We start from the raw sequence: 25353 nt of genomic DNA, 5'->3' as shown, positions 1-25353 counted from the left end.
CATATAGATTTAGGTTACTTTGTGCGGTGGTGTTTCATGAAACGTTATTTTCGGTAACCTTAGAATATGGCTAGCTAGCTTTAGGTAACCCTTTTTCCCCCATCATTTAATAATTATAGGGGCCCTATATTGCAACACTTACTGTAAAATTACATTTCAATCATCCTTACACTATAAGACATTAGATAAATATTTACATTTTAATCAAATCAAAGAGTACAGTACAGTACATTGTAGGGATGAAAACCCACAGTGCTCAACATTAGACAAACAGCTACTGTAAAAGTTGCATGTAGTGTTAACCTAACATTAGTCGAAGTGTTTTCTTGCTTAAAACAAATCTCATCGCGGATTATAGAACACAGCTGAGCTCCACGCAGCAACTATGGCTACAGGGAGAAAGGACGACTGTATGATCATGTCAGTATTTTCAGATATTAACGTGGGTACTGTAACTGTCACAGATATGCCAGGCCCCACCAGCCTGTAATCACCCACACCTGCTCCGAATTACACTCCTGCTCCCCATTAGCTCCAATCACAGCCAGTACAAAAGCACACCACTCACCTCAGTCAGTGTCCGACCTCGTTTGAATCTAGGACTCTCTATGTCACTCCGTATTTTACCTATTTCCCTTGTCTACAGCGTTTCCCTTGTCTCCTGCGTTTCCCGTGTCTCCAGCGTTTCCTTTGTCTCCAGCGTTTCCCTTGTCTGCGTCCAATGATCTCCCCGTCTACCTCCAGTGCTCTCCCCGCGTGCCTCCAGTGATCTCACCGTCTGCCTCCAGTGATCTCCCTCCTACAGACTTCCCTCTCTCCATATCCTCTTTCTCAGGTTGTCATTCAATAAAGAACATTTTGGTCCATCTCGGTGTCCCCTGCCTGTCTGTGTATGTAACAGAAGGTCGGACCTATACCGCAAGGATGACAGGCTGTTGTCCCGATGGCCCCTTCCTGGACCTGGAGAGTCTGGTCCAGTGGTACCTCCTCAACCACCCTTCACCACTTCTGGCAGCTAGCAAGATGGCGCAGCCGGGGACCTTCTCAGGGTCAGTGGGGGAGTGCGAGGAGTTTCTGGTAAGGTGCTAACTGGTCTTCCACCTGTATCCATCCCAGTACCCGAATGAACGGTGTAAGGTAACCTTCGTAGTTCTCTGGCTAGTCGGCCCGGCAATGAGCTGGGCGGGATCCCTATGGGCGCGAGACGAGGCAGTCCTCAACTCTTTGGGCCGGTTCTTAACACTCCTCAGGAGGGAGTTTGGCCCGCCGGTCACCAATTGGTCACCCAGCCCTCCAGTCCCTGCTGGGTCGCAGCAGCCTCCTCCAGTCCCTGCTGGATAGCAGCAGCCATCACTTCCTGCGGGATGGCAGCAGCTCCCCACTTCCAGCCCCGCTGTCCAGACGCCGGTCTCCAGCCCCGAGGCCCAGCCACCTGTTTCCAGTCCCGAGGCCCAGCCGCCAGTTACCAGCCCTGACTCCCAGCCGCCAGTTTCTAGCCCCGACGTCCCATCGCCGGCTCCCTGTCCTGACAGCAAATCTCCAGAAGGTCCCAGCCTTGGTCTTCGCCGCCGGCCTCCGGTGACCTCCTGCCTGCACCACAGGCATTCCAACAGGCCCTCGGGGGTAGGCCGTGGAGGGGGGTACTGTCACAGATATGCCAGGCCTCACCAGCCTGTAATCACCCACACCTGCTCCCAAATACGCTCCTGCTCCCCATTAGCTCCAATCACAGCCAGTACAAAAGCACACCACTCACCTCGTTTGAATCTAGGACTCTCTATGTCACTCCGTATCTTACCTATTTCCCTTGTCTCCAGCGTTTCCCTTGACTGCCTCCAGTGATCTCCCCGTCTGCCTCCAGTGATCTCCCTCCTACAGACTTCCCTCTCTCCATATCCTCTATCTCGGGCTATCATTCAATAAAGAAAATTCTGGTCCATCTCGGTGTCCCCTGCCTGTCTGTGTATGTAACAGTAACTGTTCTGTTCAAAGCAGCTGGTTACATGGTTAGCTAGCCACTAGTACCTCAGCGTGTCTCATAATAGGGCTAATTTTAGACTGCTAACTGACCCTCAATAAAAGTCACGTTTAGGGTCTAAACACTATAATGAACAGATTTACAGTAGTTCTGAACTTTAATTTACCTTCGACATGACACATGGGTAATATATTGGGATCCTACATCCATTCTGTTCTTAAAGAAGAGTGACCGTCTTTTCATAAGTGGCCCAGTCTTGACTGGTCAATCAAGTTAATCTGCGTCTTCGTTATAACATTACATTGTTTGAGGGAACTATAACGTTAGGTAACTGGACGCAACCATCACTAATGATAACCTCAGGTATTGACGCTGTTATTTTTCTGATCTAACCGGTGACAACACATTAGTTAAGGCTTTAAGGACTATGGCTGTCGGTAGTTGTTGTTCATTTTGTTTAAATATGCAGAACTGTAATTTTCTGGGTTATTGTTGTTCGGACAATTAAGCTAAGTTAGCTAATATGTGCTAACGTCAGTGTCCGTTTTCTCCACACTAACTGGCAACTATACCACGTGATACCAACATTGTTATACTATTGGCTCACAAGCCTTGTTAGAAATAGGAATCAAACTTCAGACATCTCACACAGAGCTAAACAAACTCAATTTTTGTTTTTAGAAAAAGTGATACTTTTATTCTGCACCTTTCTAAAAGCTCTGTGGATTTAAAAAAAAACATATTCGTCTACATAAAAATGTTATCAATATAACCTTTAAACGGATGTTTTAATATAGTTTTGCTATTTTAAAAACGGGAGTGCCATCAACTTCAACAAGTCTGAACTGAAGTAATTTTTATACAGAATGAGGACTGAACTGAAGGACTCACCGATTTCTTTGTAGCTCTATGAAGGGATATCTTCATAGCCAGTATCCAGGAGCGATTATAGTGACTGATAACTCTATCATCATACATATGGCACGTAAGTGTTGTATTAAGATAAATAATCTGAACATGTCCTTTCTGTAGTATCTTTTGGACAAATATCTTTTTAGTAGAATTCATTCACTAGCTGTCAATCCTTATCGCTTGATAATAATGCCCTAACACTGGGACAGAGCCATACCCAGTGAGCGCACAATGCGCTTCAAGAAATGTAACAGTTCAAAAAAGGTTGAAAACTATCTAACATTCTTTTAGGTAAAAAAAATCAATTCATGGGTCTGTTTATGTGTGCAAAATCTACACATTTCATGTTGAGGGGACAAACTAACCTGGCTAAGCAACAATGTCAATGTCATGTAATATATTGAAAACAATATGATTTTAATAATGTAAAAGACAAATTCAGAAGAAAGCAAAGTTGGTGTGTACAGAGGATCAAATCCTGTCATTTTTATGATGATCAGATCAGATGCAACTTTCAATTCTCTTTCAGGCCATGTTCAGACCAACAATGAAACTACCAGTGGTTTGTGTCATGCTGCTCCACGTACACTTTCAGTTTGGGGAAGACACCAGGCTTCATCAGCTCCAGAAGCTTCATCAGAGTGTCCATTAGGACATGAGCCGAGCTTGACAGGAAGTCCCGCCCACACGTTACAGCTGCTATGTCTGATTGATGGGAAATAAAGACAAGGAAGGTGAATGCGGAATGCCTGGTCTGATGTCGATGTGAGCCATTGACACAGCCAATTGCCATTTTAACTTATTTGTTATGGTCACAATGTCATAACTGCACTTTTCTGTTCTGTTCTCCATCAGCCTGAGAAATGACATTCTGACATTATATATATCCCGTTTTAGCTACCAAGTGAGGCATCTCACTTCTATTCTATCTTTGTTGGGAGTTGCACATGCGCAGTACCTAGTTAAGCAATACTAGTCAATCAGAAGCAGAGTAGGGAGTAGTGTGATCCAAAACAAAGCCATTTCAGCCACTAGCTATGACTTCGGTTCAGCCGTAAATGTTCAAGCCTGAGTATGATACCGAAACACAGGCAGAACAACCCGAACCAGCTTCACAACTTAGACTGGAGCAAGACCTTTCAGAGTGGTAAGTTATTAATTTGTAACTAAATTATCTTTCATAGGTAACATTTTAACTGTGAACTGTCTCTACATCACAGTAACAACTTTATGCCCACTGACTGCCTGGAGGGTTATCTGATGTTATTTACATTTTTTTTAGGCAGTTCAAGAGCAGTGTTTTCTGTAGGAGAGGATAACTCCATTTGGGGTGGACTTCGGGCTTTTACACTTTGCAAACCTATTACATGCATATACAAGATATATAACACAATAAAGGAATGGGGAAAAGCCAAAAAGCATAATATGACCACTTTAAAGTGTGTGAGAATACACCAACGTGTTGCAGTGCAGAAGCTGTGAACTCACTAGTAATGGTTCCAGCCAGAGCCAGCACAAACTGGTGGTCCTGGGAGTTGTGGTCCTCAGTTTGAGTTTTCACCTCCTCATCCAGAGACCTGACGAAGCTCTCCAGAGTCTGAGCAGCTACGGCCAGGAAGGACTGCAGCTTACCCTGCACCATCAGCATACACACAGACATAGACACAGACACACACACATAATGTACACACATTAGACAATACAACTCTACCAATCAGCTGTCAGATATCAAATTATGTCACTGTTTAATATGAAACTCTGAGAGTTTACAATTTAGCCTGATGTCATTGGGATGAGTATAACACACACAGACAGACAGACTTGTGGAGATGACTCACATCAGCCAGCCAGTGTGTGACAGTGTCCTCCTTGGCAGAGCAGCTCCACAGCAGACTGCAGGCTGCAGATCCCAGACCAGAGCAGAAGTCTGCCTGCTGCTGCAGCTCTGCTCCGCTCTGCCACAGCTGCTCACGTAACAGCAGCTTCTCCTACACACACACACGCAAGTGGTAATGCACAGTAAGGTGTCCTGACATAACAAAATAATAGACAAGGTAAAGCCAGAAAACACCATGTTGCTACATAAAGTAAAGTTTCCTCCACCAAGTGTCCAAGCAGCGAAGCACACTGCTGGAGCCCGATTGTTTTTGTTCCAATGGTCTTCTGCTCTAAAAATGTCAAATTTTGCGACTTTTTCTCAATGTTCTCAAAATCTAACAATTAGCCAGAAACCGTTGGGCCAATCATCCCAAAACTTTGTCAGGATCATCATCTAAGTATGCAGATGACATGGCAATAGTGGGTCTAATGTTCAAGGGTAATGCTGAACTAGAGAGTTCCTACATTAATCACATCAACAGTCTATTAATATGGTGTCAAGAGAGGACTTTGCTCTTAAACACTAACAGGAACTCATTGTCAGCAATAGGGGTGGGCTAGAAAACCACTTCGGTACTGTATTCCCTGTCAAATTGGCCACCGTCAGTCACAGAGATTGTGTTTGGTTCAGCCCCGGTGTCATGTCAATCTTATGCACACCCCATCAAATAAAGTGTTACCAGCGATCGTAACCAAACTTGTTACTCATGTTCGGATGCTAGGTCTGAGCTTCGCTACGCAGTCTTGGGATACTCTCGGGGGTGCCATTGAATTGTGACAAAAGTTTGCCTCACTGCAACCTATGGTCAATTCAAAAGTCGGTCATTCTATATTTTTCAAAATATGCAAAATAAATTAACAGCTACATATTTCTCCACAAGTCTTCATTCAAATGTTACCAAAATTCCCACAGACATTCTTTGGATACTAGATATCAAGTGTTTCAAATGGTGTTCAGATAGGTCAAACTGTGACTCCGCAGTGATATTCAATATCTTGCTGTAATTTGTACTGTATGCACAGCATGTTCTATTTCATTAAATTTTTTAACGAATTTCACAAAAATATTTGACAATACACCCAAAACCAGCAGAATGATGTGTGATTTTTTTCAGAATTTTATCACCAACATTTTGACTGTTGTAAGCGTTTTAAGTTTAAACAGACAAAAATAACCTAGTTTTGCACGTCATTGCCTCAACTTGTGAGAAGGTGTGTGGAAATCATATCTCCCCAGTGGCGCAGTCAGTATATGTCACCTTCTCTGAGGATACAAAGGTGCAGGGTTTGAATCCCCAGGGGCTCGTATTATATATTATAAAATTATCTCACAGGATTATATTGGTTAGATTGGATTAAATTCTGATCTGATCTGAAAATTGGGTATTTCAAAGCAGATCCAAAGGTTTCTGATCCTGAAGATTTAGATTCAGATTTGGTAAGCCAATCCTACCTTTAATACGGTCAAAATGCTACATTTGGTTATTTCAAAATTTAAGGCAGAGATCTGGATCAATTCGATGCCAAAATGAGGGATAATTTGGATCCCACCTCAGAGGTGGATTTGACGTAGATTGACAAATAGCCTAGGCTTCACTTCTCCCAAGATGTTCATTACATTTAAACTCTAAATTAAATGTGCCCTTCAAATGCGAAAGTGTTTTCTTTCTAACAGAACCAAGTTATTGAAGAAATGTAAAGCATTACAATATACAATTAGGCCAAATTCTTTCAGAAAACACCTGGGAAAAACTGCTGTAAATACAAGTGTAACAAATACAGACAAGGAATTTCTCAAAATCTAGTTTCACTTAAACATCGTAACTTGTTTGTACCAAAACATCCAACATGTGTTTTTGTTTGTGGTCACACAGTAGACTAGCAGAGACAACAGGAATGCTGGGTCCTAACAAGGTTTTAGGTGTGCTTTTTATTGACAACGGCAACAAAAAAGTTGATAGTTGGCAAACATTTTGGCCACTAACAAAACTAACAATTTCAACAAAAATTAACAGAACTTAGCCCACAGGGATGAGCAGGTACTGTCCACCACTCCAAACACAGACGGCTGTGATTCCGGTATTCCGCATCAGCACTGCTGGCGTCTTTTCAGTCATGGAAACACATTTTTACAGTGAATATCTCACTGCTTCTAAACCAAAAACTTCACAACCACACGTTTGAGCAAGAATCTGATCTGAAATCTGTGCGAAACTGACAACATCAGCAACCCAAATTACAGGTTTCCATGATGTTTGCCTACATATTGCTTTTTATGTTTCTCTGTCTCATAATGTTAGCTCAGTAATTATGCTGTCTATTGCTGCAGCACCTCTTTTCACCCTCTTTCTGAACACTCCGTTTTAGTGCCTGTGTCTTCAAGGCCCCCCTTCCCAAAAGTTAGTTCCTATACATCCAAGGTTGAATCTGAAGCAAGCTTCTATATATATATAAATAGAAGCTTGCTATATAGAATATAGCTATATAATAGCTGTATTCTCAGCCGTGTCTCTTGCTGCTGAAGCACGGTCAGATTCAATTGCTCCTCAGCGAGGAGGATTTGGCAGTGTTCGAAATCGCATACTAATGTACTATTCATACTAAGTATGATGTTAAATTGAGTATGTAGTGCTTTCCAGCTGCATAGTATGTGGGGGTCAAGGCTATTTTAAAAAAAATTTCATCTTGCAGGATTTTTGATTTAAAAGGGTTCACCAGGGTTGGTTAACATAAAAATTGAAATGAGGAAAACAGACAACTGGTTAAAGCTTAATTAAATAAAAACATATAATAATCATGTTCCTGCAATACAGGGATCCGGTCATCTGGAGCAGACACTGCAGCTGCGAGCCTGCTTTTGAGGGTGTCCCCAAACTGCTGGTGTGGCTCGTTGGCTTCATTACAGTCATCCCTATCATCACCACCTTCATCAGGCTCCAAAATGTCCCCATTCCCGATGCAGAGGTTGTGGAGGAAAAAGCAGTCAATAATGACCTCTGACAAAAACTCCACCTTCACCTCTAGCGCCTTCAAAAAGATGGAGCACCACCTGGTCTTCAGCACCCCAAATACCCTCTCCACCACACACCTTGCCCTGGACAGCCTTGTGTTGTACCTGCACTCAACAGCATTCCGGACAGGTTCACAGAATGGGGTCATCAGGTAAATGGGTTGAGCCAGGCAGGGATACCCTCCGTCACCTATGAGGCACCATCCTGGAGGTGGGTACAGCTGGTGCAAATAGAAGGGGCTGCAGCTGAGGACCCTGGCATTGTGCACACAGCCAGGAATGCCCATGTGGACATCCAGAAAGCGAACCTTGTGGTCAGCAATGGCTTGAAACTGGATGCAGTGGAATGTTTTCCTGTTGAAGTAGTCCGCCACAAACGGTCCAGGTGGTACAATGTGAACATGGCAACCATCTATGCTCTCTGCCACATTGCTAAAAGCTGGGAAACCAGACAGTTGCTGGAGCCCAGCCACGATTTCCTCCAGCTCATCCCTCTTGGGGAAGCGGATGAGCCTCCTGAAAATCCCTTGGATGCCCTTGCTGGCCCAGTGAACTACATCGTGACACGTGGTGCGGGGAATTTCAAAGGCCTCTGACACAACCCTGTAGGATGTGCCACTAGCCAACCAGAACACAAACACAAGAACCTCAAATGCCTTCCCCCATCCATGGTAGGTGTCCCCCTGTATACAATGTATTAGGTTCTCCATTGTTGGTCTTGACAGACAGAAGTCCTTCCAAAGGTCACCTTCCCCAAAATTGAGGCGCAACAGAGGAACATGAGGATTTACCCTGCAGTATGGCCCTCTTGCACCAACCTGTAAAGGATAGTTATTCAATTATTTATAATTACTATTGTCTATTAAATTATTTACAATTACTATTTATTTTACTTATTACTTATGTGTTTATTTATATATAAATAAACAATAATATTGATGATCAAATACATATGTATCAATTTCTATGATCATGTAATGAGGCCTTTTTCATTTTTTGAAATGTGTTTGATGCATGAAGATTAAATTATCACTTTTCAAGATTAATTTATTCATGAGTCTGTCAGGAGAGGGTTTGTTTTGTGGCAGTGTTCTGATACAATAAGAGATTGTAATTTATGAGAGTAAGATTCTCACTTTCTCTCTCATTTCTACTGTTCACATCACATCATAATATACTGGGAGCTAGTGAGCTAACTGTGCTAATACTTACCTCTGAGGGAAATCCAAAATTCACGTACATCTCAATCATGTACCGCAGACAATGAGCGGACTGCCTCTGATATTTCCATCATTTCACACGGCTGATAAGAGGCATGGTTAGATATGATGGCGAGTGAACATGAAGCAGAGCTACTCAGGATCTAGATCATTAAGGTACAATTAAGAAAGGAAAGGAAAAATGCAGGAGCTCACATATAATGTACTGTTGAAAAATATTTTAATTCAAATATTTAATCATTTTAATTTGCCTTAAAATATTACTGGAAGATGTAATGTTGATTTACACTTGTGATAAACAATTTTCATTTAGCTTGGACCGGTAACGTTGTGATCGATACAGTCATGATGGAGAGAATACGTATTGCTTGAGTAAACTTCAGTGTGAACAGTCTGCAGGTAATGGCATACTAATCGTTCATTTAGTACGCAGTATAGAGGTGGGCCGTGCTGATGCTTGCATATGGCGCAGTCTCCCAAGGATCAACCTCCACAGGTGTAAGGAGCACAAATTCACCACCTGAGGAGAGGTTGAGTGGCTGGGACTCCTGATTGATTGCCTCATTAATTGGTTCCCCAACACAGGCAGACAAAATCCCATGGAGTGCCTGGGAACTCTCCCCTCCGATGATATCGAGGACTGCGTCTAAGATCTCACCACTTTTGAAAGGCTTGTTCCCAGTTTGGGGGTTCCTCGCTTCCTCTTGCTCCCTTGTAGCCTTCTGCTTCAGGTTCTTCCACTGAAGTCGAACCTGTTCAGTAGTTCTAAATTGGTCACTAACAGTGGCATTCACTTGCTGTGTTATGCCAGCCCAAACTTCATTTTTGTCCTTGGCTGACAGGTTGCTCTGGCCAGGGCCACGATAAGTTCCAAACAAGTGCTGATAATTAAGACGCACTCCCTCCAGTAGAGTTGGGCCGATGAACGATGCCATTGCAGATAGCTGACAGCAATTGACCACTGAGACCTCTACCATCGTAACATTGTGTTTTAAAAAATATGTTATTTATTTATTATTTAAAATATTTTTTTATAATCATCTGATCTGCTTAATGAGGTAACTTAAGCATAGTGTTAGCTGTTCCTGCTGCAGCTTTCAGACCGTGGTTGGGAAGCACAGGGAAGACTTTGTTTTCCTCCAGGGCTGAAGTTGATGCTAAACTCGGGGCTATCCACCTCCACTCAGCAGTTGGGAAGAGCAAGACACAGGAATGTCTTGGGTATTGAGGATCTGCAGCATTTATTCATGGGCAAACTGTAACCTACACTGTACATTTACTGCCACTAGACACAGCTAACGTTTCCCTCTGCTCCGATCGCCAACACACCTGTCTGCTCTGAGTGCAGTCCACTGTCATGGTGGCGTCACGCTCTCTTTCGCTTGACTACACATTCACTACGCACTGCCCTGTTCCTTAAAGGAGCCACACTACTCTTATAACAAATAGGGAGGAAAAGTAAAGAAAGAATGGGTGAGTAGGTGAGGATAGGCAAACATGTCATTGTCCATCCCAGTGTTTCACTGTGGTCATCGTCATATGTCAGTTTGGTAGACATCGCCCAACCCTACCCTCCAGTAAGGTATGCGTCGCTTGGTGAACAGGTTGCCCTTTTATACCATGCCAGCACAATTGAATTGAGGTGTGACGGTAGCCCAGGCTAATTGTGAGGGGCTTAAATTGGGTTCTCTAAGCAGGAATTGTTCTTTTGAATAGCCTTGGATGTGCACCGCCTCTGACACGGAAAGAGAAGATACAAGCCAACATGCTGAATGCCCCAATCTACTTGAGCATTACTCAAATGATGAGCTTTATGCATGATACAGATTTGGGCGCGAGGACATTGTTGTCATCTGCAATATTCTTCGTCCACATCTATAATGTGCCCCTTGGAGGAGCCATGCCTTGACTGTGGAACAGCAGGTGTGGATTGCATTTTGTTTCTATGCATGTGGTTCATTCTATGAAGTGTGTTGCATTCAGTGGGATCTGCCCTGGCCAGTCTTATGGGTCTATTTGTCAAATTCCCTGAAAACAAACACAAAATAACAGACAAAGAGGAAATTTTTCTCATTGGGCAGGATGCCCAACACCATTGGCATGATCGATTGCACACCTGTGCATGTTCAAGCACCTCATGCAAGAGAAAGGGAGAAAGGCTTGCCACAGCATCAATGTACAGCTTGTGGGAAATGCTGACCTTATAATCACCAATTGTGTTGTGCGATGGCCTGAGTCCATTCATGATGCGGCGTCGGCGTGCAACGCCATACTCAACACCCGAGTGCACTCATATTAATCTCGGGTGACTTCGACCATGTCAGTGTTTCAACAACACTGACTAATTTCATCCAGTATGTGAGTTGTCCTACTAGAGAGGAGAGGACACTGGACCTGCTGTATGCTGTGCGATGGCCTGAGTCCATTCATGATGCCCGTATTTTGAAGGAAAACAATCTGTACCCAGCAGACTGCTCCAGACAGCGGTTACCCCTTTCTACCCTGGCTGATGGCCCTTTTTGCTGCCATAACTTGTGACTCACAGCAGAGGTATAATGTCTATTGCATGACAAGAGGGACAATCGAGTGCCTAAATGGTGTACTGAAGAACAGATTTGCCTGCTTGGCAACTATCTCTGTGTGGAGCCGCAGCAAACGTGCTCTATAATCTGTGCCTGTATTGTGCTACACAACATAGCACAAACAAGGAGAGTGCCATTGCATGAAGACCACATTGATGGACCTCCTCCCCGAGCAGAAGGCCCTTACCTGCCACCATCACCACCACCACAGCCTGATGGGCCAGCTGGAAGAGCACCGCCAATGCCATGGTGAATCTTTATTTTTCCAATTAAATAGATAAACTATGAGATGTGTGCACTTGCATTTTTCCAATGTTACACTCTACTTCATATCGTAGAAAAGGTTTCAGTCGTAGTCATCTGGACACCAGACCCATCCGGAAGTCATTCTCAATTGTGAAAAAATGGGACGGGAACAACTGAGAATGACTTCCAGATGGGAGCCAAAACGTCTTGATTCTGAAAACAGTGTCCAGATGACTACGACTGAAACCTTTTCTACGATAGAACACTCCTGGACGAATGAGGGACTATACCGTCGCACTCTACTTCATACATATACATGATGGAGGGGGGCGGGAGTAACAGCTCAACCATTTTATGCAATAGATTGGATCCTACTGGCAATGGTGGCACAAAAAAGATAAATGGATTAATATACCAATATATTGAGATAGTGCGCATGCACCAACGTACATGCTGCCTGTTGCCATAGCTCCGTCTCATCGTCTTACTTTTTCCATGGCTACACCAGGATATCCCAGATCCTAACGTTTCCATCGACGGCTTTCAGACTGTTCGGGCCGACAGGGATCACACCAGGAGAGGTAGGCAGAAAAGCGGCGGGCTTGCTGTTCTAGTTAACAACAGATGGTGTAACCCTGGTCACGTTACTATCAAGCAGAGTATCTGTAGCTTGGACATTGAACTGTTAGCTGTAGGACTCCGGCCATATTATCTGCCATGTGAATTCTCACATGCCATTGTTGTGATTTGTTTACATCTTGTGATTTGTTGCACCCGGCGTCGGCGTGCAACGCCATTCACACTGCCATAGCACAACTCCAGACTCAACACCCGAGTGCACTCATATTAATCTCGGGTGACTTTAACCATGTCAGTGTTTCAACAACACTGACTAATTTCACCCAGTATGTGAGTTGTCCTACTAGAGAGGAGAGGACACTGGACCTGCTGTATGCTAATGTTAAGGACGCATACAGCTCCCGCCCCCCCTACATTAACTTCTGTGTGGACTGCAATGTCCCAACTAAGATGGTCCATTGTTATCCAAATAACAAACCGTGGGTAACAAAGGACAAAGACATCCTGAACGCCAAGAGGAGGTGAAGATCAGGGAGGCCAAGGATTACAGGAGGAAGCTGGAGTGGAAACTCCAGCAGAACAACATGAGAGAGGTCTGGAGCGGCATGAAGAGCATCATGGGCTTCAGACCGACTTGCAGCAGAGGAGTTGAAGGCAGCTTGGACAGGGCCAACAAACTTAATCTGTTCTTTAACAGATTCGACACACCGGCTCATGCTCATCCCCCCTCTAACTCAGCTGCTGTCGGCCCTCAAGCTCCTCTGAGTACTCTGCTCCCACCTCCCCCATCTTTCTGGGAGAGTCCTACTCCCCCCTCAACTGGCTCTCAGGCTAACGGCCCTCTTCACACTAATGACCCCCCCCCCCCCGTAACCTCAGCTGTGTGCCTGACTACTGACCAGGTGAGAGGACACCTGATGAAACTCCACTCAAACAAGGCTGCAGGCCCCGATGGAGTTAGCCCCCGGGTGCTAAAAGCCTGTGCTCCCCAGCTATGTGGAGTCCTTCAACATGTCTTCAACCTGAGTCTGAGTCTTCAAAGGGTCCCTGTTCTGTGCAAGACATCTTGCCTCGTTCCTGTGCCGAAGACGCCGCGTCGGGAGTTGAGGATGCCATCATCTTCCTGCTGAACAGCATCCACACCCACCTGGACAAGCCGGCAAGCACGGTGAGGATCATGTTTTTTTGACAGGGCTGTGGTGGGTAACTTTGTCTCATGGTGTGAGCAGAACATCTGCAGCTCAGTGCGACAAAGTCTAAGGTGCTGGTTGTAGACCTACGAAAGGCCAAGGCACCAGTGACCCCGGTTTCCATCCAGGGGGTCAGTGTGGACATTGTAGAGGATTACAAGGTAAAAACACTCAAGCTCTGTACAGGAAGGGCCAGAGCCGCCTCTATTTTCTGAGGAGGCTGAGGTCAACATCTGCCGGACAATGCTGAGGATGTTTTATGAGTCTGTGGTGGCCAGTGCTATCCTGTATGCTGTTGCATGCTGGGGTAGCAGGTTGAGGGTAGCAGATGCTAACATGCTCAACAAACTGATCCGTAAGGCCAGTGACATTGTGGGGGTGGAGCTGGACTCTCTGGCGGTGGTGTCAGAGAGGAGGATGCTGGCCAAACTACTTGCCATCTTGGACAGTGTCTCCCACCCACTCCATGACATGATGGTCAAACAAAGGAGCACCTTCAGCGGAAGAAGCACCACAGAGCACCACAGGAAGTCATTCCTGCCTATGGCCATCAAACTCATTAAGTCCTCCCTCTCAGTGTTAGATTATGGCCCTAAGTCATTAAACTGGACATTGATCATTACATCTCTGCAATACTTGACATAATTGTGCAATATTCTGTGTTAATACTCCTGTGCAATATACTCTTATGAGTTTAAAATTCCCTATTTATTGATATTGATATTTATTCATACCTCTATTACTGCTGTGCAATATCTTCCGTCTCTTAATAAGCTACACTTAACTTGATAGTTCATGCACTATTACCTTATACCGTATTATTATCATTATTATCTTTGTACTTCACACTTATTTTATACTTATACCCACTTGGTACTTGGTACTACTTATTTTCTGACCTGTATTATAGTGTATTATATTTTTTGCTAAGTACTTCTATTCCTGTGTGCACTGACGTGATAGTGAGCTGCTGTAACAAAAGAGTTTTTCCTCGGGGATCAATAAAGTATTTCTGATTCTGATATACAGTAGCTGGTAATTGACAATGGTGTTAAGAGAAATAAGGCGCACAAGAACTTTGAGTAATCAAATGTATTGTGTATTCCAAAAGAACTCCATTGCAATTGTGGCATCCTGGACTTTTTAGTTAGTAAGATTATGCCCAGGATTATTATTGTATTAGTTTGTGTTATTAGCTTGGTGTTGGTATTTAAAATGCTGTGTTACTGGTAAAACAGTGGAAAACTCACTTGCTCTCATGTTAAGTAGCTCTAGAGTGATATTCTTTTTTGCCAGTAGATGACAGTAGTGGCTTTGCCATGGTAGCACCTGGCGCTGTTCTTCTTCCTTAGAAGGACATTAGCCCAGTCGGAGCATAAGCCAGTCAGGATAGCAGCAAACAAGTAAGCCGTTATTCATCCAAGACTATTCTTTTACTGTGTTTGCAGTGTAATAAAATCATCTGGCACCTGGATGGAAGATGTCCACATTTAGTGTGTGTGTAACATTATTCATTAAATGTTGTTTTGACTTGGGGCTTTTTACTGAGTGCTACATTAGCATACCTCATGGGTAACGATACAACAATTATCACCCAAGTATTGGCTGTATGCTTACAAATTCCTTATGGTAAATACAACATATGGGCACCATTGTTGTGTAGTATAAGACACACAAAATGACAAGGGTTTCCACTAAGGATCAGCAGAAATGTTTATTTATTTTTATTATTGCTTACAGAATGAAAATACCTGTTAAATTGTATGTATCAGAATCACCAAAAGAAATACCAACAATTAATAAAGCCATATGCAAAAGAGGAAATGGCCTGGTGGCGAAGGATGGACAGCCTTAATAAATGGTGCTGGAGCTATTTGATAACTAAACTATACATGATACAATCACAGTGGGCATGAAGATGGTCTGAACAGATTTATGTACCTCTTATCACAAGTGGTTGGGAGCAGGCTCCTGTCGACTTACTAATGACTGGCCTGTCTGGAAGCAAGCAGGCTTGTGAGAGGTCACACACCCAGAGGAGTCCATCTAGAGGTGTTTGGGGAGACAAACAAACCAATTAGGATTGAGCCACCTTCCCCTTATAATAAGGTAATCCCTTTTTTGAGAATAAAATGGCCACTGACTTTAATGGGACGTTTGTTGTAAACATTCTAAATAATTTGGCAATAAAAGGCATTTACATGGTCATTTCAGTATAATGTTATCTTGCTGTAGAGGTCTGGTTTACCAGTGATGGTTTGTGTTCTATGGTTGTTTTTATTAGCAGTGGCATTGCTGAGTGGGGAAGGTGGGAATGAGTGTACTCTGGAAGTAGAGCATAAGTAGGGCATAATGTTAACTTAGGTTATCGTTATAGCATTATCAGTAACGTTAATCCACAGTAGCCACAGAAATAGAATTGCTTTTATGTATGCAAAAGCATGATATCATCAACAACAACACTGTAGCCTACCGAAACTCAATCCCCAAACTAGTGCACTTCTGAATTAACTGCATAATTTGTACTATGTAGCACCATGTTTCCAAAGTATTACAGCAGTCTCTGTACACATGTAACATTAGCCTGCTTAAAGAAAGTTTGCTGTGTCAGCAGGCACATAATAACGTTTGCTAGCTAGCTAGCTGATGTTATCTTCAGTGCAGCTAAATCATAGATTCAAACGCTGCGGACGAGTGGGTGTTTGTTTCAAGAGTCAATGTATGACATAATTCCAATTAATTACCTTTTAAAAGTTGAACCATAGACTGCCACATACATCAACAAAGCTAGCTAGCTTGCTAGCCCGCTAGCTATTTAACATAGAAGTCAACAGAGCCAAGTTAGGTCCTGTTAGCATGACCTAAGGCTAGCATGACATGTTGGTTGCATATAGTCTTACAAATGCTGTATATTAGACAAAAGTATACTTACATTTGGACATGAAAGCTGTGCTACCACTTGCTCCTTTCGTGAAATTTTGTGTTTTTTTTCTGTCAGATCCAGGGGCTGGGACTCCAGATTTAAAAATCCCTATCTGGATCACCTTGACCCAACCTGCCAATGTTTTGAAATACTCGGACAAAGTCAGTAAGATCATTTTGATCCTTGACTGAGAAAAGCGAGATTTCATGATCGGGATCATTCTGATCCATATTACAAGTTTTAAAATACTGGTCCCAGGTGACAAAGTCCTACTTGCCAACAATGTAGCAATTCATGCATGTGGTGTGTTTTCAAGTGCTTATTGAGGTTATGTCGAAAGTTGCCTATTGTAACCCTGTAAAAATGACTTTGGGGGTTGGGGGTCAGAGTTTGAGGCAGCTGTGGCTTAGAAGTCAAGCGGGTCGCCCACTAATCTAAGATCAGCGGTTTGATCCCCGGCTTGCCCCAGCCCGCATGTTGAAGTGTCCTTGGGCAAGATACTGAACCCCAAATAGCTCCTGAACGCTGTGTGAGTGTGTGTGAATGATTAGTTTCATTCTGATGAGCAGATGGCACCTTGCATGGTAGCCTCTGCCATCAGTGTCTGAATGGGGTGAATGTGACATGTAGTGTAAAGCGCTTTGAGTGGTCGGAAGACTAGAAAGGCGCTATACAAGTACAGTCCATTTACCATTTTTCTTATTATTATTTTTCTCTGCTAAAAGTGTTTCTGCAGCAAAAACCGTAATGGCCAAAATACATGGGGCTCGGACGCGACATGTCACGTAGGCAGGGCAGGTTTTTTTACCTGCTACACAGACTCCGTCTTTGTGGCATATGGTTGCTGCCAGCTTCACTGGGTGCATATTAAGTTTTGCCAGGTGATAATACAGTTGGTTATGCAGGGTTTGGAAGTGTAGGCTGTATTAACTGGTACTGAATTAACTGGATCGTTCTAACTACAGGATCATGGATACACATTGATTTGATTGATTTATTTTAATGTGAAATGTAAAGACACCCACAAGGTTGCTCTGCTGCGTTGAATTACTTCTGGTACAATGAGGTATTTATTTTAATAATTTTTAAACAGATTGTACTTGTTTAATACACAGCTCTATGTAGTTTTGACCTGTTGGAGGGCTGCATAGCCATGCGTAGAGGGGGAAAAAATAGCCCAGCCATGTAAAAATAGAGATGAGCAGCACAATGTCTGTGTGGGTGCGCAGCTTCCGTGGTCAGTGTAGCAGTTTCAGTTGATTATCATGGATGTGCTCTGCTGCGGGCATGCTGCAGCAGACATGTCGTGTTGCGTCGGTACCCCATGTATTTTGGCCGTAAAACCTAAAAACACCAAAATTGGCAGGTGGGTTACAAATTCCACCCCCTAATTATTACAGCTGTGACAGTGTGTCTGTGTTTCCAGTTGTTTTCCCCGTTTGTCTTTGTGTGTCTGTTGGCATGGGAGTGGCTGCCCTTCCCTTCTCTCTTTACTAGCTTTCGCCTCCACTGCTCTCCCTCACCTGGCGTCCATCTGCCAATCACCCCGCCCAGTCTACTCACCTGCCCCCTATCAGCTCATCTCCCGCAGTATATCTACACCGGCTCTTCATCCACTCATCACCAGATTGTTGTTTCAACCTTCGTGGTAGTAACTAGTTGGCCAAGTTCTGCTAAACCTTGTAAGCTTTTGTCTGTTTCTGCTTCCTGCCTGCTTGCAGTCTGCTAACCTGTGTATGGTACCTTAGGATCAGTGCTTGTTTGCCTGCCTCCCGTTTGCTTCTGCCTGCCTGCCAGCCATGTCCCCTCTGCCACACCACCTCCACCGCCATTACCTCCACTTTCTCCCTGCCTGCTCTGGATTCCAAACCCTGGCTTTCATCCACCATCATTCCCCTATTATCTAATAAACCTTTTACCTTCATACTCCTTGTCTGAGTCCTGCGTTTGAGTCCAGCTCTCAAAGTAAATCGTAACACTTAACAGGAACATATAATGACACTCATTAACCTCAAGGTGATGGTGTAATAATATAGGCCTAGAGTCAAAATTCTTTATTTCATTCAATCATTTTAATCTCTTTTCTTCTGGTCTTCTGCTCTAAAAAAGTCAAGTTTTGTGTTTTTTTCCCTAAATTTTCTCAAAATCCTATTTTTGACATCTCATCAGAAACAGCTGGGCCAATCGTCCCAAAACTTAGTCAGGATCATCTACAAACTTCACTAATCTTAAGTTGATATAGAAATTCTGATACATCAATCCATTTCAATTATACAAGCCAATCAATTTTTATCAAAATAGCAACAAATGTAGAAGCACGTCTTCACTCAAGGTCATAAGCAACAGCAATTGTTTCTGAAAGTAGATTTATATACCATTAACAGATCATCAGCATTTAGTGATGACCACACTGAATTATTTTAAAGAAAATGAAGAGTTTTGCTTTTTGTCAGTTAAAGAAGAAACAAGCATCCTGCAATCTGCTTGGACCCCGATCATTGCCACTTGCAGCTATTTTTATGATTGTGTTCATTTAAAAAGATAAGCTATCTGCATGGCAGGAGGGACTGAAATGTTTTTGTTTGTTTGTTTGTTTGCTGAAACAACCCTTGAAAGCGTGATCATTGATCTCATTGTTGTATAAAGGAATATGAATAAATTTTACAGGCCACACATATACAGTGTGAACCTCATACAGTATCTCAAGTCAGACATTATGTTGCCTGCTCTCTCTTACCTCTCGCTCTTTCTGACATTCAGTCTGCACTGCATCCAGTCGGGACTGAAGGTGCAGACACTCCTGTTGCAACTGCTCTTGTTCCTGCGCAAGGTTCTCCCTCACTACGCACACATACATACAGAATGTTTACAGCTACCCAGGTCAAGTGATATCTATGAGCTTTAAATTAACAGTAATTGCACTCGTTATAAATTCGAGAAGATGTTTAACCAAGAGTGTAGATTTGGTTAGTATGGATGTTAATGGTGGTGGTTCTCCACCAGCCAAAAAAGCCAAGCTACCCACCAAGGCTGTCTCCTGCATTTTTACATATACATATGACGCTAACATGCTTTTCGTAATAAATAATAATGACAACTGACAATAATATTTAGAAATACCACATTAGTTTGTGGATTATTAATTATCTTACCTTCTGGAACATCATTTATTTTCATTATTATAGAATGAAACATGATTGATTTCACATTCATTGACACAGACATGGTCCCCTGTCAACCAATTACTGTGGACATAGTGAGTAAGTTCATTCATGAAACATGATATCATCCATAGCAACCACTCTTCTCTCAGCATTTCTTCCAGTTCTTTAATAAAAGTGTCTTAGCGGCTTTGTGAAGAGTTCTAGTTAGGTTGTGGTACTGTACTGTACTGAATGTATATATAAGGTGTGGGTGTGGTAAAAATCTATTCTAAAACCAGGTTCATTACAAGCACATCTGGCTTTCCTACTGGCAAGGGCCTACTGAACTGGTAAGCTCACCGCATGTCACTGGACACGAAATAAATCAAGTTTGTTGACAGCAGCACCAATCACATCTCCCATATGAGGGTGTCTACCACACAGCCTCTCAGCTGATTCGTCAAAAGTCTTCAACTATCATCAGTTCATGTCTTTATAGTTTAGTGGTGTTCAAAACTGTGGGCTCCCCTAATCAAACTGCGTTTTACAATTTATATTTAAGTGAACAGTTGTTAAAGGATATCAGAATCTAGATCGTTCACTTCCACCAACTAGGAGAAGGCTACAAAAAACGTTCTCAATGTTTCAAAAGATCTATTTTCACTGTCAGAAACATTATTAGAAAATGGAAGATGACAGCTGAAGTCAAGACAAGATCTGGAAGACCAAGAAAAATATCAGATAGAATGGCCCGAGACCTGGTGAGAAATGCTCAGGAGAACCCACACATCGCTGCAAAAGAGCTGCAAAACAGAGTAGCAGACACAGGCCTAGTTGTTCACAGGACAACAATCCAACATTCTTTAAACAACAAAGACTTACTGTATATGGCAGAGTTGCAAGAAAAAAGCCTTTCCTACAACCTCAACACAAAATGAAGCATCTGAAGTATGCAAAAGAAAACCTTCAGAAGCCTAAAGCCTTTTGGAACAATATGCTTTGGACTGACGAAACACAAAATGGAACTTTTTGGTCACAACCAAAGAAGGTATGTTTGGAGACAAAAGTTTGAAGCATTTATAGAGAACACCACCTTGCCAACTGTTAGGCATGGAGGTGGATCCATTATGCTTTGCGGTTGTGTGGTCTGGGGGTACAGGAAATATTGTGCAGGTGGAAGGAAGAATATATTCCACCAAATGTCAAGAAATTCTAGAGGCTAATGTTCGAAGGTCAGTCCAGACATTGAAGTTGAAGAGAGGCTGGGTATTTCAGCAAGACAATGATTCAACGCATACCTCAAAATCAAAGTACCTCGAGGAAAGACGGATAAAGGTTTTGGAATGGCCACCACAGTCCCCAAACTTGAATATTTTTTTAAATCTGTGGAGAGATATCAAACATGCTAGAAGGTCGAAGAATATTTCTGAGCTAGAGGTGTTCTGCCAGAAAAATGCCAAAAAGAAACAGATAAAAGAGACTTAAGAACAAGAGATTTAAGCCGTGTCTGCCTTCTCTCGTAATGGGCAATGTGAGATCGCTGGTGAATAAAATGGACGAGCTAACGGCGTTAGCCCGGAGTCAGACGGAATTCCGTGAGTGTAGTTTGATGTGCTTCTCAGAGACATGGCTACACCAGGATATCCCGGATCATAACGTTTCCATCGACGGCTTTCAGACTGTTCGGGCCGACAGGGATCACACCAGGAGCGGTAAGCAGAAAAGCGGCGGGCTTGCTGTTCTAGTTAACAACAGATGGTGTAACCCTGGTCACGTTACTATCAAGCAGAGTATCCACATAATGAAGACCCTGGAGAGACTAGTGCTGGAACAGCTGCTGCCCATGGTCAGACCCCTCCTGGACCCCCTTCAGTTCGCCTACCAGCCCCGGCTGGGAGTTGAGGATACCATCATCTTCCTGCTGAACCGCATCCACACCCACCTGGACAAGCTGGCAAGCACGGTGAAGATCATGTTTTTTGACTTCTCTAGTGCTTTCAAACACCATCCGGCCAGCCCTGCTGGGCGAGAGGCTGGCAGCGATGCAGGTGGATGCCCCCCTCATGTCCTGGATTGTGGTCTACCTGACTGGCAGACCACAGCATGTGCGCCTGCAGCACTGTGTGTCGGACAGCATCGTCAGCAACACTGGGGCCCCTCAGGGGACTGTCCTCCCTTCCGCTTCACCATCTACACCATGGACTTCAGCCACCGCACAGAGTCCTGCCACCTTCAGAAGTTTTCTGATGACTCTGCTGTGGTGGGATGTATCAGCGGTGGTGATGAGACTGAGTACAGGGCTGAGGTGGGGAACTTTGTCTCATGGTGTGAGCAGAACCATCTGCAGCTCAATGCGACAAAGTCTAAGGAGCTGGTTGTAGACCTACGAAAGGCCAAGGCACCAGTGACCCCAGTTTCCATCCAGGGGTCAGTGTGGACATTGTAGAGGATTACAAGTACCTGGGAGTACACATGGACAATAAACTGGACTGGGCTAAGAACACTCAAGCTCTGTACAGGAAGGGCCAGAACCGCCTCTATTTTCTGAGGAGGCTGAGGTCCTTCAACATCTGCCGGACAATGCTGAAGATGTTTTATGAGTCTGTGGTGGCCAGTGCTATCCTGTATGCTGTTGCATGCTGGGGTAGCAGGTTGAGGGTAGCGGACGCTAACAGGCTCAACAAACTGATCCGTAAGGCCAGTGACATTGTGGGGGTGGAGCTGGACTCTCTAGCGGTGGTGTCAGAGAGGAGGATGCTGGCCAAACTACATGCCATCTTGGACAGTGTCTCCCACCCACTTCATGACATGCTGGTCAAACAAAGGAGTACATTTAGCAGAAGACTCATCCCCACAAAAAGCACCACAGAGCGTCACAGGAAGTCATTCCTGCCTGTGGCCTTCAAACTCTTCAACTCCTCCCTCTAAGTGTAGTCTGTATGACTAAACTGGACATTGATCATTACATCTATGCAATACTTGACATAACTGTACAATATCCTGTGTTAATATTCCTGTGCAATATACCCTTTTCAGTTTAAAATTCCCTATTTATTGATACTGATATTTATTCATACCTCTATTACTGCTGTGCAATATCCTCCATCTCATTATAAATAAGCTACACTTAACTTGACAGTTCATGCACTATTACTTTATCATTATCATTAACCGGTAAACCCACTTTGTACTTCACACTTATTTTATTTTATACTTATACCCACTTGGTACTTAATTTATTTTCTGACCTGTATTATAGTGTATTATATTTTATTTTTTTGCTAAGTACTTCTATTCCTGTGTGCACTGACATGATAGTGAGCTGCTGTAGCAAAAGAGTTTCCCCTCAGAGATTAATAAAGTATTTCTGATTCTGATTTTCTTTCTTATGATTATTGTAACAAACTGTAACAAATTAAAATAAAAAGTGCTTGCTTTAAAATTTGAAGAAATGTTTCATGTTTAACTAAACTTTAAATATTCATTATAAAAGGCATTTTAATTGGGGGTGCCGACATTTTTGCACACCACTGTAACTCTAGTTACTCTTGTCTTACAGTCACAAAATATAACACACATAAGCTGACCCGGCATCCACCTCATTAAAGTATTTTCTGCCTCAAGGTTAAGTTTAATGGAAGCATACTTGTCTGAGCTGCTCGAGCTTTATGCAGCATTTCAATCAGGTCCCCGTTCAGAACTCTGGGCAGGAACTCCCTCAGCTGCATGACTTCTGTGGTTAACTTCTCTAAATCTCTTTTCCTCACTCTGACAAAACCATCCTGAAAGAAAAAAGATAAACCTCAATGCAGACATGGATCTGGAAAGATGTTAAGAATGTTTTAAAAGGTATGACCTCTATTAACCCTCTATTAAGAAAATAACTAATCTGCACATAACACAGGGTGAACATAAGGTGACACATCATATCATTTGGTTTTTCAAGTTTTCAGTAATCCACACACATCTGTGAAAATAATAAAATAATTGTCTGGACCACAGTGGCAAATATTTACTCCAGTTTACACTTAGCAGCACTGAAGCTGTAACACACCAGCAGTTGTACTTCATTCTCAGATTATAAATATAAACAGTTATAACCACAACCGCGATTGATGTAAATATGAAAATTGTCATTCAGCAGTCATTTTACAGATAATGGATTTATTCAAACTGTCCCTCAAGTGGAGCTGTGTGACCCAGTGAGATGAGTTATATACAGAAACCACCAGTGGCATCACTTACCTGTCAGGCTCAGGCAAGGTGACCCTAATAGTTTGTCTAGGTAGACAAATATTAGAAACACTTTTGAATATAAAGCAGTCTGATACACCACCATAATACAGACTCAAATATCAACACAGAGTTTTTCATTGGTTACTCAGTGTAAGCAGCTATTACCATCAACTATTGCCACTCTGTGGTTTAAATCTCTACTGCTTATACGCACAAACCACTCATTGATGCATGATGATGGACACAGGTTGTATCTGTGTTTGACCTAGTTAGCAGTCTGCAGTCACAGGCCCTGGTTGTCACTGTTCATACAAGATGGACAGCACTGTTAAACAGAGAATGATACCAGACCTATTAATGTAAGGGATAAACAGGATGTCAAAGTTCAGTTCATTAAAGTGACTGCTGCAATGTTTATGCTGAATGAGGTGGTTTAACTTAATAGGATTTCTTTGTTTGTTTCTTTGTCAAATTATGAAAAGTTAAATTCACATTCCACATGTTAAACTGGTTGAATTGTAATCCTTTTAATAACCTGAAAATCCACAACTACTCCAAATGTACAGTACAGTCCGGCAGTATTAGGACACTGACACATTTTTGTGTAATGGCTTTGTACTCCAGCAGAGGAGGGTGAAGTGGAAATTAAACAAAAACTTCCTCAGATCCTCATATCTATCACTGTCTGAAGTCTACAGATCACAGACATTCCTAGACACTGGTATCTTTAGTGGTGATGCTCTGCTTGGCCTATTAAGCCATCCTTAATTCTTGTTGTGTGGGCTTCTTGGACTTCAGTCTGGTCTTCATCAAGTGGAACAGTACTGTATACTGCTGCACTGTCATAGAATTTGGGGGCGGTAAAGAGGGTTTTTAAACCCATCACCCAATACAGAAGTGAGCATTCTCACTTCTGTATTGGGTGATGGCCTTTAAAACTGTGAGGCAGGACTTAAAACAAATTTATATTGTTTTGTGAAAATGTGTAGCATAAATGTTTAAATGATTAACCCTTGACAGCAGTCTGCTGTGAATAGGTCAACCACAGATGACATGTGTTTCTAGAGCTGTGTTGAGTGACGTTACCTGTTTCGTTGCCTTTACCTTTGCTCCGTGACTCAGAGCCAGCGATTTCCCGCCTAATGATGCTGACATCTTATGGTCGGTGTGTTTATTGTCTTCTTCTACTTGTGCTGTTGATTCTACTTTTCCTGTGGGGTTGTTAGCATTATCGGTAGCATCAATAAATTGTTTAGTACCTTTGTTCTCAAATGCTAACGTTAGGCATCATAACACAATTAGTTATTGAGTATTCCGCCCAGCATAAGGAAAATTTTCAAAGATAATTAGATAGCAATACATAATGTTCCTTATTTATGAGTATAATTTCAAAGTTTCCCTCCGACCTCTACGAGGCACAATGGCGGATGGTGTTCCTGACCGATTTTTTTTTTTC

The 25353-nt window shown here is 42.9% G+C and overlaps 1 protein-coding gene across 4 annotated transcripts in view; it reads right to left on the bottom strand.

Moving 5' to 3' along the window:
- Positions 1 to 25353, bottom strand: part of LOC122872133 (heat shock transcription factor 2 binding protein) — a 36718-nt gene that overhangs the window by 11180 nt on the left and 185 nt on the right. Inside the window, exons 2-7 of one of the 4 annotated variants that reach the window (XM_044187927.1) lie at positions 24984 to 25108; positions 23308 to 23443; positions 19256 to 19359; positions 4729 to 4878; positions 4379 to 4523; positions 3478 to 3595 (exon numbers count right to left, since the gene is read on the bottom strand). In XM_044187927.1, coding sequence (XP_044043862.1) covers positions 3478 to 3595; positions 4379 to 4523; positions 4729 to 4878; positions 19256 to 19359; positions 23308 to 23443; positions 24984 to 25052 — 722 coding nt within the window. In that variant the 5' untranslated portion in view covers positions 25053 to 25108. Of the gene's footprint in view, positions 1 to 3477; positions 3596 to 4378; positions 4524 to 4728; positions 4879 to 19255; positions 19360 to 23307; positions 23444 to 24983 lie in introns of all 4 variants that reach the window. The other 3 variants (XM_044187929.1, XM_044187930.1, XM_044187928.1) reach the window with 3 other exon arrangements.

This window comes from Siniperca chuatsi, linkage group LG24, assembly GCF_020085105.1.
Source record: "Siniperca chuatsi isolate FFG_IHB_CAS linkage group LG24, ASM2008510v1, whole genome shotgun sequence".
In the NCBI taxonomy this organism is placed as follows: Eukaryota; Metazoa; Chordata; class Actinopteri; order Centrarchiformes; family Sinipercidae; genus Siniperca; species Siniperca chuatsi.
Note: the sequence above shows the minus strand (reverse complement) of the source record. Positions and strands in the feature narration are given on the sequence as shown.